Source organism: Thalassophryne amazonica, chromosome 6, assembly GCF_902500255.1.
Source record: "Thalassophryne amazonica chromosome 6, fThaAma1.1, whole genome shotgun sequence".
Lineage (NCBI taxonomy): Eukaryota > Metazoa > Chordata > Actinopteri > Batrachoidiformes > Batrachoididae > Thalassophryne > Thalassophryne amazonica.
The window spans coordinates 18056120-18070263 of NC_047108.1; the positions used below are offsets into that span (position 1 = coordinate 18056120).

Below are 14144 nucleotides of genomic sequence, written 5' to 3' on the forward strand. Positions count from 1 at the left end.
ACACTGCATAAGTCATGTCAAGCTCCTTCTTATGCAGCAAATAATAAAATCCAAAATGCGCCCAAACATTTGCCTTCAGCAAAGACGGTGCTGGCTGAATTAGCTCCTCATCCCCCATGCTAAGCTACAGCCACTGAACTCTGCATCTCACGAGTGTTTGAAGTACGCCGGACCCCGCCCCCTCGCGGGGACGCTGTAGTATGGAAGCCGTTGCCTGACAAACAGTACATGCAGCGAGTAAGCAAGATTATGTTTAAAAATGCTTTTAAAAAATCGATTCTTAGACATTTTGGATCGATTCAGAATTGTAATAAATAAGAATCACGATTCGGATGTGAATCGATTTTTTCCGACACCCCTACTGGAATAATTTTATTTTTAAAGCAAAACCATAATTCAAACCTGCTTTCCATTTCAAGACCTCTGCCTCATCGCGGGACCACTGTATCCTGTCAGGGTAAATGATGCTTTCCTACAGCAGGGCGCAGAGCGCACAAAGACAAGCACTGGCTCATTGGCTGTTTGGGTTTGTGATCACCATTGGTTCTGTTAGAAGCTTTGGCAGTGTTTAAACTCAAAACCAGCTTCTGATTTTGAGTTTGAACTGAGAGCGTATTTGAGGCAAAATTGAAAGTTATTGGTTATCGGTTAGCTGTAGCTTCCGGTAAGTTTTTAGACAGTTTATCGGTTTAGCGTTAAAAAGATAACTTTTCAGTGAGCTGATTACCAGTTATCGAAGCTAACTTTTTGGTTATCTGGGCCCACCACTGCTCCTGAGAGAATACTGACATCTGTTGTTCAAGTAATGTGACCACTATGATTTTTTTCATATTAACTGAGAATTAAAGTCTTTTAATTCCACTTTAATTGAATAAAATGTAATAAATATCTGCATCATGCCGTTGGCATTAACTATTTTATTTCAATGTCTCGGCTTAAAATCAAAGCCTTAATATCAAAGCCTGAGGATCATATCAAATCTTACATTTATTCACAGGATATTTTTAAACAAAGCATCAACTTTCCAAAAGGAAATAGTAATTTTTAGAATGATGTGTGTGTGTGGTGTGTGTGTGTGTGTGTGTGTGTGTGTGTGTGTGTGTGTGTGTGTGTGTGTGTGTGTGTGTGTGTGTGTGTGTGTGTTTGCGTCTCCTTTTTTAAAATTTTAAAATGTGTCTCCGTCCTCGCGGTTAATTAATGACAACTTCCATCTTGTTTTTAATTCTGGCATTTGTTTGAATCTTTTTATGAATTTTAATGATTTCTTTTGATGTGAAGCTCTTTGAGCGACGTCTCCTAAAGAACTGAAGTTTATTCTTATTCATTCCGACATCTCTCTGTAGTCCGGCAGCAGCAGCTTCCTCATCTTCATCATCCTCGCTGCCTTCAGCGATGTCGTCCAGGTAACCAGGCCACAAGACCGACACTGTCTCTCTGTCCTGTCTGTCTGTGTGTCTGTCTGTCCTGTCTCTGTCTCTCTCTGTCCTGTCTGTCTCTCTGTCCTGTCTGTTTCTCTCTCTGTCCTGTCTGTCTCTCTGTCCTATCTGCCCTGTCTGTCTGTCCTATCTGTCTGTCTGTCTGTCCTATCTGTCTGTTTCTCTCTCTGTCTTGTCTGTCTCTCTGTCCTGTCTGTCTCTCTGTCTGCCCTTCTTTGTCTGTCTGTCCTGTCTGTCTCTCTGTCCTATCTGCCCTGTCTGTCTGTCTGTCTGTCTGTCCTATCTGTCTGTCTCTCTGTCTTGTCTGTCCTGGTTGCCTGTCCACTCTGTGTCTTTGTCCTGTCTTTGTCTGTCCTTTCTCTCTGTCCTGTCTTTGTCTGTCCTGTCTGTTTCTCTCTGTCCTGTCTGTTTATCTGTCTGTCTGTTTCTGTCTCTGTCCCGTCTGTCTGTCCAGTCTGTTTCTCTTGTTGTCCTGTCTTTGTCTGTCTGTCCTCTGTCTGTTTCCCTCTGTCTTGTCTGTCTGTCCAGTCTGTTTCTCTCTTTGTCGTGTCTGTCTGTCTGTCTCTGTCCTGTCTGTCTGTGTGTCTGTCTTTCTTTCTCTGTCCTGTCTGTTTCTCTCTTTGTCCTGTCTTTGTCTGTCTGCCTGTGTGGCTGTTTGTCTGTCTGTCCTGTTTCTCTCTCTCTGTCCTGTCTGTCTGTCCAATCTGTTTCTCTTTGTCCTGTCTTTGTCTGTCTGTCTGTCCTGTCTTTGTCTGTCCTGTCTTTGTCTGTCTGTCTGTCTCTCTGTCCTGTCTGTCTTCAGAGTATACGTTTTGGTCAACAGTTGAAAACCCTGGTGGTAATTTCTCTTCGCCTCCTTTCTGTCCTGTCTGTTTCTCTCTTTCTGTCTCTTTCCTGTACATTTCTCTTTTCTTGTCTTTCTTCATTCCTTATCACACTCCTCCCCTCTGACTCCTCCTGCCACCTTGTTTCCTTCACCTTTCCTCTATATTTTCTCCTCCTATCACATCCTTTGTTTTCCTCTTTCTTCGATCACTCTCATCTTTTCATGCTTGTCACCTCCTCTTTCCCCCCTCCCCCTCGTTTGTCCCCCCCCCCCCATGCTCTCCCTCCTCTCTTGGTCTCCTCCTCACATTCCTCTGCCCTCCTCCTCTTCTATTCTAATCTTTCTCCTCCTTGTGTCCTACGGTTGCACCTCTCCACTCTTTCATCTCTCTGTTTCCTCCTCTCTTCCTCTTGCAGGGTTCTGATGCGTCAGGAGTTGATGCGTCAGCAGGCTCGGGAGCAGGAGCAGAGGGAGGCGCAGCAGCAGCTCTTTCGCCCAGCAGCAGACTCCTCCTCCTCCTCCCCGATCTCAGTCTCTGTCTCCTCCCCCTCCTGCAGACCTCCTGCTCAGGTCCCAGTAGAGGTCCTGAAGGTAGGAGGTGCAGAGTGTGTTTGTTTGTTTATTTGTTTGTTTTAATTTCTCTGTGGCTAGTTTTGATGACCTCCTCCCAGGTCCAGACTCACCTGGAGAACCCGACCAGGTATCACATCCAGCAGGCGCAGCGGCAGCAGGTCCGTCAGTACCTCTCCACCACACATGCTGCAGCCAATCAGGTGCCAGCTGGAGTCTCAGCCAGCCCCTCCCCTCAGTTTGTCTCCACCCCCAGTGGAAAGTCTGAAGTCAGTGGTTCTCCCGACAGCCCAAAGGAGGAGGTACGAACATCTACAGTCACCTCCACGTAAAAACTGGAAACACAACGCACAAACGGTTTATTTTTATAAACGCCACGTGGTCATAAGGTCAATGCCCCAGATTGTAACATTTGTCCAACAGAGGGCAGATTATCTTCATGGCTATTTGTGCCGGTGCCAAACCTGGATAAATGAGCAGGGTTGCATCAGGAAGGCCATCCGGTGTAAAAAAAAAAAACCCACCAAAATTAAAGATTCAGATTACAAATCAAATTTCCATACCAGATCGGTCGAAGCCCGGGTTAACAACCACTGCCATTGGTGCCGCTGTCCAATAGGCTGCTGGCAGAAATTGGACTACTGCTGGGAGAAGAAGAAGAGGAGGAGAATGTGTCCAGAGACAGCGGGAGAAGATGAAAACTAGAAGGGTGGAAATAAGAGTTGGGACTTTGAATGTTGGCAGTATGACTGCTAAAGGGAGAGAGCTGGCTGATATGATGGAGTGGAGAAAGGTAGATATATTGTGTGTGCAAGAGACCAAGTGGAAGGGAAGTAAGAGCAGGAGCATCGGCGGTGGGTTGAAGTTGTTGTATCATGGTGAGGGCAGGAAGAGAAATGGTGTTGGGGTCATTTTAAAGGAAGAGTATGTTAAGAGTGTGGTGGAGGTTAAGTGAGTGTCTGACAGAGTGATGAGTTTGAAGTTGGAAATGGTAGGACTGATGATGAATGTCATCAGTGCATATGCTCCACATGTAGGTTGTGAGATGAAGGAAAAGAAAATTTCTGGAGTGAGTTAGATGAGGTGGTGGAGAGTGAACCCAAGCATGAAATAGTTATGATAGGAGTGGAACTCAATGGGCATGTTGATGAAGGGAACAGAGATGATGAGGAATTCATGGGTGGATGTGGTATCAAGGACAGGAATGTAGGAAGGATAGATGTCGTTGATTTTGCAAAAAGGATGGAAATGGCTGTGGTGAACACCTACTTTAAGAAAGGGGAGGAGCACAGGGTGATATATAAGAGTGGAGGAAGGTGCACACAGGTGGACTACATTCTGTGTAGGAGATGCAAACTAAAAGAAATAGGGCACCGCAGTCTCATTTGAATCCTGTGTGATATCGCGGGATTTGACCACTTATGGGGACCTCGGCTCCATTGCACAAAACATACACAGCATACGTTCACATTGAAAAATGGTGTACTGTTTTGTTTTTGACTGCAATCACTGAAGCAGTCACGAAATTTTTTTTTTTTTGGTCCCAGTGGAGAAGAAAAAATGAGGCAGATGGGAGAGGTTGTGTTAGCCAACATAGCTAACCAGAGTAGCTCAGTTGTCTCACCTGCAAAAACACCTCAACAAGTTTGAACTCCGGGTCATAAACAAACTGCAACACTTGTCCACTTTCCCAGCGCATCATCACTTTGTCTTTGCATTTTCACTTTGTTTGCCTGTAATTTGGCCAAAAACTGATTGAAAATGCCGTGGTTTGTTCCCCGGAAGTAGAGAAATTACATCATGTGCGTCATATTTTACCCCTTTAGTGCTCGCCTTCAAATGAGACTGTGGTGCCCAATAGGAGACTGTAAGGTGGTGGCAGGAGAGAGTGTAGCTAGACAGCATAGGATGGTGGTTTGTAGGCTGACTTTCGAGGTGAAGAAGAACAGAGTGAGAGCTCAACAAAGGATCAGATGGTGGAAGTTGAAGGAGGAAGACTGTTATGTGAAATTCAGCGAGCAAGTGAGAGAGGCACTGGGTGGGGGGGAAGCAATTTTGGACAACTGGAAAAGTACTGCCACTGTGGTGAGGCAGACAGCTAGGAAGGTACTGGGTGTGACATCTGGACAGTGGAAGGAAGACCAGGAGACTTGGTGGTGGAATGAAGAGGTCCAGGAAATCATAAGGAGAAGAGGTTGGCAAAGAAGAATTGGGATAGTTGGAGAGAGGAAGAAAGTAGACAGGAGTACAAGGAGATGCAGCGTATCGCAAAATGATAAATAGAAAAAGCTAAGGAAATTTTGCGAGCTGTACAAGAGGTTGAACAGTAAGGAAGGAGAAAAGGACTTGTACCGATTGGCCAGACAAAGCGACAGAGCTGGAAAGGATGTGGAGCAGGTTAGAGTGGTAAAAGATGCAGATGGTAATGTGCTGACAAGCACGGAGAATGTGTTGAGAAGGTGGAGAGTATATTTTGAGGAGCTGATGAATGAAGAAAATGAGAGAGAAAAGGCTAGATGATGGTTTGAGAGAAAATCAGGAAGAGATTAGTAAGGATGAAGTGAGGGAAGCTACATATGAAGAGTGGAAAGGCAGTTGGTCCATATGACATTGCAGTGGAGGCATGGAAATGTCTAGGAGAGATGGCAGTGGAGTTTCTAACCAGATTGTTTAATAAAATCTTGGAAAGTGAGAGGATGCCTGAGGAGTGGAGATGAATTATGCTGGTTCCTATTTTTAAGAACAAGGGTGATGTGCAGAGCTGCAGTAACTACAGAAGCATAAAGTTGTTCATCCACAGAATGAAGTTACGGGAAAGACTAGTCAAAGCTAGGCTTAGAAAACAGGTGAGCAGCAATATGGTTTCATGCTGAGAAAGAGCACTAAGAAGTGTTTGTTCTGAGAATACTGATGAAGTATAGAGAAGGCCAGAAAGAGACATTAGAAGGTCCAATGTGTTTTTTGACGGGGAGGAGTTGGAGGTGGTATCCCAGTCTTTGAGTATCTTGGACTCAATGTCTTTGAGTTATTTTGGACTCAAACTTGTCCTTCAAAAAAACATATTAAAAAAGTCAAAAACACAGTAAATTTTAATTCACTAAATTTTAAACATATATGTCCCTCTCTAACAACTAATGCAGCCAAAACGTATCTCTTTGGCATGGTTTTCTCACATATTGACTACTGTTTCACTAACTGGGCATTTGCAGCCACCTCGCTGTTAAAATCCATAGAGCAGCTGTATAGTAGAGCAGTTAAGATATATGATAGACAATCTAATTCTTATCATCACTGTAAGGTTCCGGAAAAGAATAAGTTTCTAGACTTTGAAAATCTGAAGGTATTCAAATATGCCTGCTTCATATATAAATGTTTACATGGACCAGCACCAACTCCTGTTAAAGAATTCATACACATAAAAAAAAAATTCACAGGGTATGGTACAAGATCTGACACAAGAGGCTACTGTGAGATTACTCATAGAAGGATCACCTTTGGCCAGAACGTGTTATCCGTAAAAGGTGGGCAAGCTTGGAACAACCTCCCAGTCACAATCAGGGAGAGCACCACTTTCAGTACCTTCAAAGGACAATTGAAAGCTTGGTTACTGGCAAATCAGACATGCAACCATCTGTAGCCTAAAAAGCAATTCAACTGTGGAGGCACCATTCGAGTTTTTTTTTTTTTCTTTTCAGTTATATGTACACAATGCCCTTATGTACTTTATGTTATTAAACGGTTTAGTAGTCTTTACACAATGAACTTGTGTATGACACCCTGTGCAATATTTACACTTGTGCATGTGCAAATGAGTGTATTGGGCAACATGCAATACAACCTACTGTAATGTGCAATTCAACCAGGCACTGAAGCACTTTGCACGTAGCACTTGTCACTTTAATACTGTTGGGAAAGTGTAGTGACACGGACCCACAACAGGGGGCGTAAATGAACGGACAATAGAAGGAGTTAAATTAGAACACTTTACTGTTGTGAATGCCACAACCAAACACAGCAGATTACAGAATGGATACAAGTCAGTCAATAAAGGTGTCGTGTGGGCAGGCTCGACGATAGGAGACGCCCGTCTGGAGACGAACCGGAACCACACGATTTCCACTGCCACCGAACCCGAGGGATACTGGAGCCGCCAAGTCCCGAAGTCCCCAGGTGGCCACCGTCTCGGCGTGTCGGATCTGGTACTGCTGGTGGAAAACAAAGACAGTCAAGTGTGGGTGTGTGTACACCCAGTAACAATAGTGGTGGGAATTCCACCTCCACCTCTCACTCAATATTCTGTGGAGTACCGCAGTGATTCCTCAGGGAAAAAGAGTGCCGTCCTGCACTCACACAGCTTCCACGGAAAGAGGGGCCGGTACTCCTGCAAACACTCACAATATACAGATATATTGCAAAACACGAACGGCTGAGTCTATTACCTCTCAATGAAGTTGATATCTCGGCGATGTGGTGGAGGTGTCTTCCTGCTTTTATTCCAGATGTGATGTAGATGATCAGTGACAGCTGTCATGGTTGATGGGTGACAGCTGTCACCTCGGCTGTTCCTGGAGGCGGCAGCGCCCTCTCGTGCCTGAAGCCCACACTTCAGGCAGGGCGCCCTCTGGTGGTGGGCCAGCAGTACCTCCTCTTCTGGCGGCCCACACAACAAATACAGTACTTTTGCACCTTAACGCCCATCATAAAACTCTTTTGGTTCCTCCAGCTGTCGGCTGCTTATTAACTATCAATTATTGCTACTTTGAATTTGTAAATATTTGTATGTATATTCTGTTTTAATTGTTTTTCTATCATGATTAATTTATTTTGGTATGTTGTGTGGTCTTAGTCTGTTTCTATGTTACTGGGACTACGGATGGAAATTAGCATCCTGCTATAATCCGGCATATTTACATGTAATTATGTTCATTAATATGCATTGTCCCATTTCAAATAAACATAAACAAAATAAATAGTTACATTGTGTGTTTGTAGATTTAGTTTGTGGCTTATGATAGGATGACAAAAGAAGAGCTGTGGTGTTATATGAGGAAGTCTGGAGTGGCAGAAAAATATGTTAGGGTAGTGCAGAATATGTACAAGAATAGTGTGACAGTGGTGAGATGTGCAGCAGGAATGACAAACTCATTCAAGGTGGAGGTGGAATTACACCAAGGATCAGCTCTTAGTCCTTTCTTGTTCGCAGTGGTGATGGACAGGTTGACTGATGAGATCAGACAGGAGTCTCCATGGACTATGATGTTTGCAGATGACATTGTGATCTGCAGTGACAGTAGAGAGCAAGTTGAGTCCAGCCTGGAGAGGTGGACATATGCTCTGGAGAGCAGGGGAATGAAAGTCAGTAGAATAGTGGAATAGTGCGGCTACACGGAGTAGAAGTGGCTAAAGTAGATGAGTTTAAATACTTGGGGTCAACTGTCCAAAGTAAAGGAGTTTAAATACTTGGGGTCAACTGTCCAAAGTAAAGGAGAGTGTGGTAGAGAGGTGAAGAAGAGAGTGCAGGCAGGGTGGAGTGGGTGGGGAAAGGTGGCAGGAGGGATTTGTAACCAAAGAATATCTGCAAGAGTGAAGGAGAAAGTCTACAAGACAGTAGTGAGACCAGCTATGTTGGATGGCTTAGAGACGGTGGCGCTAACAAAAAGACAGGAGGCGGAGCTGAAGATGTTGTGATTCTCTTTGGGAGTGACGAGAATGCACAGGATTCGAATGAACATATCAGAGGGACAGCTCAGGTGGGATGGTTTGGAGACAAAGTCAGAGAGGTGAGACTGAGATGGTTTGGACATGTGCAGAGGGTATATAGGGAGAAGGATGCTGAGGATGGAGCCACCAGGCAGGAGGACAAAGAGGAGGTTTATGGTTGTGCTGAGGGAGGACATGCAGGCGGTTGGTGAGACAGAGGAAGATACAGAGGACAGGGTGAGATGGAAACGACTGATCTGCTTTGGTGCCCCCTAATGGGAACAGCCGAAAGACAAAGAAGAAGTTTGGTGTACGATTGCGATGACATCATCAACAAACGTGCAGGCAAAACGTTTTTAGTTTTCTTGTTGCAGCCAAATATTATCTCATTCTACGTATGTCCTTGAACTGCTTTTATTCTTGTACTCCCCCTGTGGTTGATGCATGTATTGCAGTTTATTTTTGACCCTCTAGATCAGGGGTGGGCAATCATGTGCCATAAAGGGCCGAGACACTGCAGGTTTTCCATGCAACCAATCGCCTCAGCAGGTGATTTCATTAAAGATCAGGTGTTTCAGCAGGTGATTTCATTGACAACCAGGTGTTTATGTTCAGAGCAGAAGCTCATCAGCAACCCACCTGCTGAGGTGATTGGTTACACAGAAAACCTGCAGTGTCTCGGCCCTCGACGCCCACCCCTGCTCTAGATCACATGTTGCCCCACCCACTGCTAATTAACTAAATCAGGTGTGCCCAGCCAATCAAGAGTTGTGAAACGGCAAACTTAATCGGCTGTGGTTGCAGCAGCAACATGGGAACACAGCGGATGACCTCTGGGGGCATGACTTTTTCTGAGTGGTGGTCCTGCTCGGCGCCATGACACAATGCAGAGAGAGTTGCCCTGTTAAATTGTCAGAGGTGTGCTTAGTTGTAGCTCCACCCTGTATGGTGCAAAACGGCGACAAACTCTGCCAGGTGTAAAAGTCGTGTAATAGTGGGAGGAGAGAAGAATTTGATTAAACTTTATTCAGTAACGAATAAAGGCAGAGAAAAGGGAGTTTGATGGTAGCGGTTATAAAAAATATGACCAATCACAGCTTGAGGGAGGGATCAGACATACAGAGGAGGAGCTTCTCTTTGTGAAGTCATAAAGGAAAAACCTGAAAGTTCTCAGTTACACAAGACAATCAGAATTTATTTAAAAAATCTTAATTATGTGAAATATTTGAAAGAGTAGTTTGACAAATTTTCAGCAAACCGTCAGCAGAATTCCTGTTGAGTCAACACACACACATACACATGCACGCACACACACACACACACACACACACGTAGAGAGTTTCCTGTTGACTGTGGCCGAATCGAGCGGATCTAATGCTCAGCTGTGCATCTCCGTCTCATCATCGCCATACATGTCAACCCCTTTGAGGGTCCACCTGTATAACCAAGTGAGAAAATCCATAAAATCAACACAAAATCCTTATAACCTCCAAATCTCACCAAAATCAGTTTTATTACTGTACACACAACCACATAGCGGTATCACATAACTGGGGTTTTGTCATTTTATTTGTCTCTTTAATAAAAATTTATCTTCTTTGTTGTGTTTTGTCTCTTTTTAAAAGCGGCAGCTATGATTTGTTCCGAAAGATCAGGTGTGTAATTTTTCAAAAATGTTTTTCCGTCGAATCCTACAAATAGTTGATTTCTGAGTCCGTGAGATGGAAACCTGATCTGATCTGGGGGTCTCACACACACACACCACGTTCACTCAGGCACTCCATAACTTCTGTCTTGCAAGAATAAATTGCATATGTGTGTTTATGTACATAAATGGTTGTGCCAGAGTGGCATTTACGATTACTATATATGCAGACAGGGAGAAAAAGAAAACCTGATCTGATCCCAGAGCAGCTTTGATTTATTTATCAAGTAAAATCTGCGCCGCAAAACACAAACGCGTTCCGTTAAATACACCGAAATTCACCCGCAGCAGCTACGCGTAATTCCGACAAAGATAATGGACACAAGCTCCCCAGTTTCTGGCTCCGTGGATAAACGGACCAAACCCGCGCGTGTGAGCATTCTGTGTTTTTACGTCTCTGGATTTGCTGCGTAAATAAAAAAAAGGCTAAATATTTATTTAGGTTTTTTTTGTTTGTTTGTTTGTTTTTTTGCTTCATTAACCTTTTGAAGTTGCCTCATGTGCCGCTGCGTGCGCATGCGCTGAGTTCTGCTGATTGATTTGGTTAACTCCTGTTGCACGCGTGAACGTCGGCGGCGCTCATCTTCTTAGATTAAAGTGCTGAAACTTTGATACGTAATTTATGTATCAGGGACCGGCAGACCAGACTAGAAGTTACGGTAATGCGCGATACTTGGAAAACAAGCATCCGGTTTCACAATCTTTTGTTTAGAACCATGTGTTTGTGTCTTTTTGTGAAGATCATTTGACGATGTTTAAGAAAAACAACAGTAAAATAAAATTAATTTACAACAGAAAACCCTGAATATCCGTTAGACTTTATTTGTACATCCGTATGACTCTGAAACTTGGAAAAATCCGTATAATTTACAGACAATCTGTATAGGTTGACAAGTATGCATCCTGCTCAGCCAAAATCACCAAAAAAAAAAGGCACCAAGAGACTCCCGATGCACACGTCATACCTGATTACACTTTGGAGATCAGTTAACAGGTGTGTGTTTGTTTGTTGGCTGCTGTCATGTGTTTACTCACTGTGGGCTAATTTTTCACTGCACCTGCAAGTCCTGCAACTCTGGAAAACAGCACGATCGTGGGCAGAATAGAAAGAACTGAAAAATGTGTATTGTGCAGAAAAACACAGTTAACATTAGAATGTGGCAGATGTAGATTTTTTTGGGACCAATACTGATTTTTTGAGTAAAAAAAATGATGATACAGATATATCTGCTGATTAAAAAATGGCAGCAATTCCTAACATTTCCTTATCAAACCGTTATGACAAAGAAATGCAAATCAGCCTTGATTTATTTTTATTTTTTTACAGTTTATTCTGAATAACTATAAATATGACTAACAGTCAGCCAGAGTAGCTGTTGTAGCAAATACGACCAAGGGGTGATGGGGTCCCAGCCATGCTTGACAGCATTGTAAACAGTGACACCATTTCCAACAATCTGTTTTTTCTGCATATTAAGTAGAATAAAAGAGTTCATATTAGCACAAATACCATTGATACCGATATGTTTGTGAAAGGGTGATATCGGCTGATATTTTTGGTCAGTTGATGTATCAGTTGGGCTGTAGTTATGGTTTCAAAAATTGTAATAGAAGAAAAAATGTTAGTTGAATTTCTTTCATAACTTGGTTAGTATGGAATTATGGGAATTGTGTTTAATCTGATCTGCTCTGTGATTGACTGATTCAGATGGAAGAGACGGTGATTGATGACATCATCAGCCTGGAATCGAGTGTTAATGATGACTTCCTCACACTGATCGACTCTGGATTGCAGCTCGCCAACACGGTAATGCAGTAACAGAAAAAAAAACCCAGCAGACGGGCTCGGTGTGTGCTAGCGCCACCATCAGTTTAAAAGCGGAATCATTTCCTGTCAAAACAAAGAGCTGATATTTAGTGTAAAAGTAAGAGTGAAAGGTAATTGTTTTATCTGCTTCGCAGTGCGTTGAGTTGGTTGGTGTTTGCCGGCTCTTGATTGGGTGAACACAGCTGGTTGAGTTAATTGACAGAGTAAAGCAGTGTTCAGTGACAACCGTTCCTGTGGAAACAGAGAATTATTTTTTATTTCCTTTCAGAAATGAATCGTCTGCCTTCAAGAAACACAAAGTTGCCTTTGTTCCTCCTTTTTTTTTTTTCTTTTTGTTTCCGTTTTGTTTGAGTCAATGAAGCACTGTTCACAGTTCTTTGCAGAATTTAGAAATTTAAAGTTTTTAACTTTAAATTTAACATTTTTTAAATTATTATTATTATTATTTTATTTTGTGCGGTGAAAACTTTCACCCAAAATTCTTCTCCTTCAGTCTCTGATACATTTTGATTCTGATAGTTTTAAGTTTTCTTTGATTCATTGAAGCACTCTTCACAATTCTTCCACTTGGATTTTTTAAATTTTAAGTTTTTTTCAGGGGGACAGACTTTTGGTGGCAAAAACACTGAATTTCACCCAAAATATGGAGGAAAAAATTACCAAAATGAGACACTGTTCGAGAAAACTGACACATTGTCATGAAGATTATGGAAGAGAAGCTGAGCTGCCGTGTGTAAGTGAGAGTCCACATGCAGCGGTCGACCTTTAACCTCCTCGACTGCAGCTTTCGTTCAAGTGTTTTCACACAACAGCTGCTGTCAAGAATTTTATCATAATCTTCCTCCACTGTGTCATTCGGAGAGTGAACCCGGGTCAGCTCTGCAGAGCGGCTTATCAGAACACATTTAGTGCAAAGGATCATGGGAAAAACGTCTGCTTTTTATTAAATTGTTTGAGGGCCGTTTTCTTCTCCTCTGAGCTTCTATAAACCACGCCCACACAAGAAGGTGGAGCCTGAAACGGAACATAGCCTGTGGTGCAACCTTTTAACTGTCCGTGAAAAAACTTTGGTTGTGTCATTTCCAGTCAGACTGCCCCCTGCAGGTGTAACTTCCTGCACCAGCACCTTGCTTGCATCGTGATGCAAGATTGGCGCTGTAGTTTCTGTGTGTTCAGAAAGTCCACTGATGTTTTCCCTTAAAAGGGACGAGGGCAGAGACAACACTGTTGGTGGAGATTTAGAAGAATGAAAAATCTTTGACTGTTTGGACAAACATAAACAAACGGAATGAGGCTTTTTACCGTAACGTACGTGAAGCATCGGAGTCGAGGTGTCTGTTTTACTGTTGCAACCTAAAGTTTGAAATCCAAGAACAGACAGTAATGACGCCTCATTAAAGCTAAAACGCCTGTGGCCTGCTGACTTCTTTTTCAGCTTTGGAACACAAAGTGGACTTGCACTGTGAAAATCCACCACAGAAGAAATAAAGATGAATGAAGGAGGAAAGGAGCAGGAAGCCTGTGGATTGGAGCAGATTTTCTCCTGGTTGCTGATCTGGGTGGAGTCGGGGCTGTCGGGCTGATAGTACACCGGCTGGGAGGGTTCAAATTTTTCTTAGACGTTTCCTCATTTTTCAACAGTCCTCACATGCAGAAAGAGGAAGACGAGCGGCTGCATGCGTGTGAGAGAGAAACATGAGGATTTTAGTTTTACTGACAGATCATGACAAGAGGAGGATTAAGACGGAGGTAATTTTTTTTTTTTTTACAAATCAGATTCTCTTTGGGCTGTGACTTCTGACCTTTGACCAGCTCAGTCGTGTTGACTGATGAAGGGGCCGGAGAGAAAAATGTTTGACTTTCTGTTTGTTTGTCAAACAGATTTGAAAATCTCAAAACAATTTCATTTATACTTCCTCACAGCTCACCATAACTCCACCACAGAGCTCATGGTTTCACTGGACTTTGGTTCTTAGCAGGATAACTCAAAATGTGATGAACACATTTCAGTGAAATCTGGGGAGCCAATGGATTATGTTCCAGGAACAAAGTGATTCAGTTTTGGAGGCAGTCCGGAAT

The 14144-nt window shown here is 43.1% G+C and overlaps 1 protein-coding gene across 22 annotated transcripts in view; it reads left to right on the forward strand.

Annotated features, from left to right (window-relative positions):
• tfe3a (transcription factor binding to IGHM enhancer 3a) overlaps positions 1-14144 on the forward strand; it is a 55990-nt gene that overhangs the window by 17852 nt on the left and 23994 nt on the right. For all 22 annotated transcript variants that reach the window (XR_004561127.1, XR_004561137.1, XR_004561139.1 and 19 more), the window contains exons 3-6: positions 1344-1403; positions 2679-2853; positions 2934-3134; positions 11946-12044. Coding sequence is in view for 1 of the 22 variants with exons in the window: in XM_034171839.1 (XP_034027730.1) it covers positions 1344-1403; positions 2679-2853; positions 2934-3134; positions 11946-12044 (535 nt within the window). In the remaining 21 variants the exon portion in view is untranslated. The remainder of the gene's footprint in view (positions 1-1343; positions 1404-2678; positions 2854-2933; positions 3135-11945; positions 12045-14144) is intronic.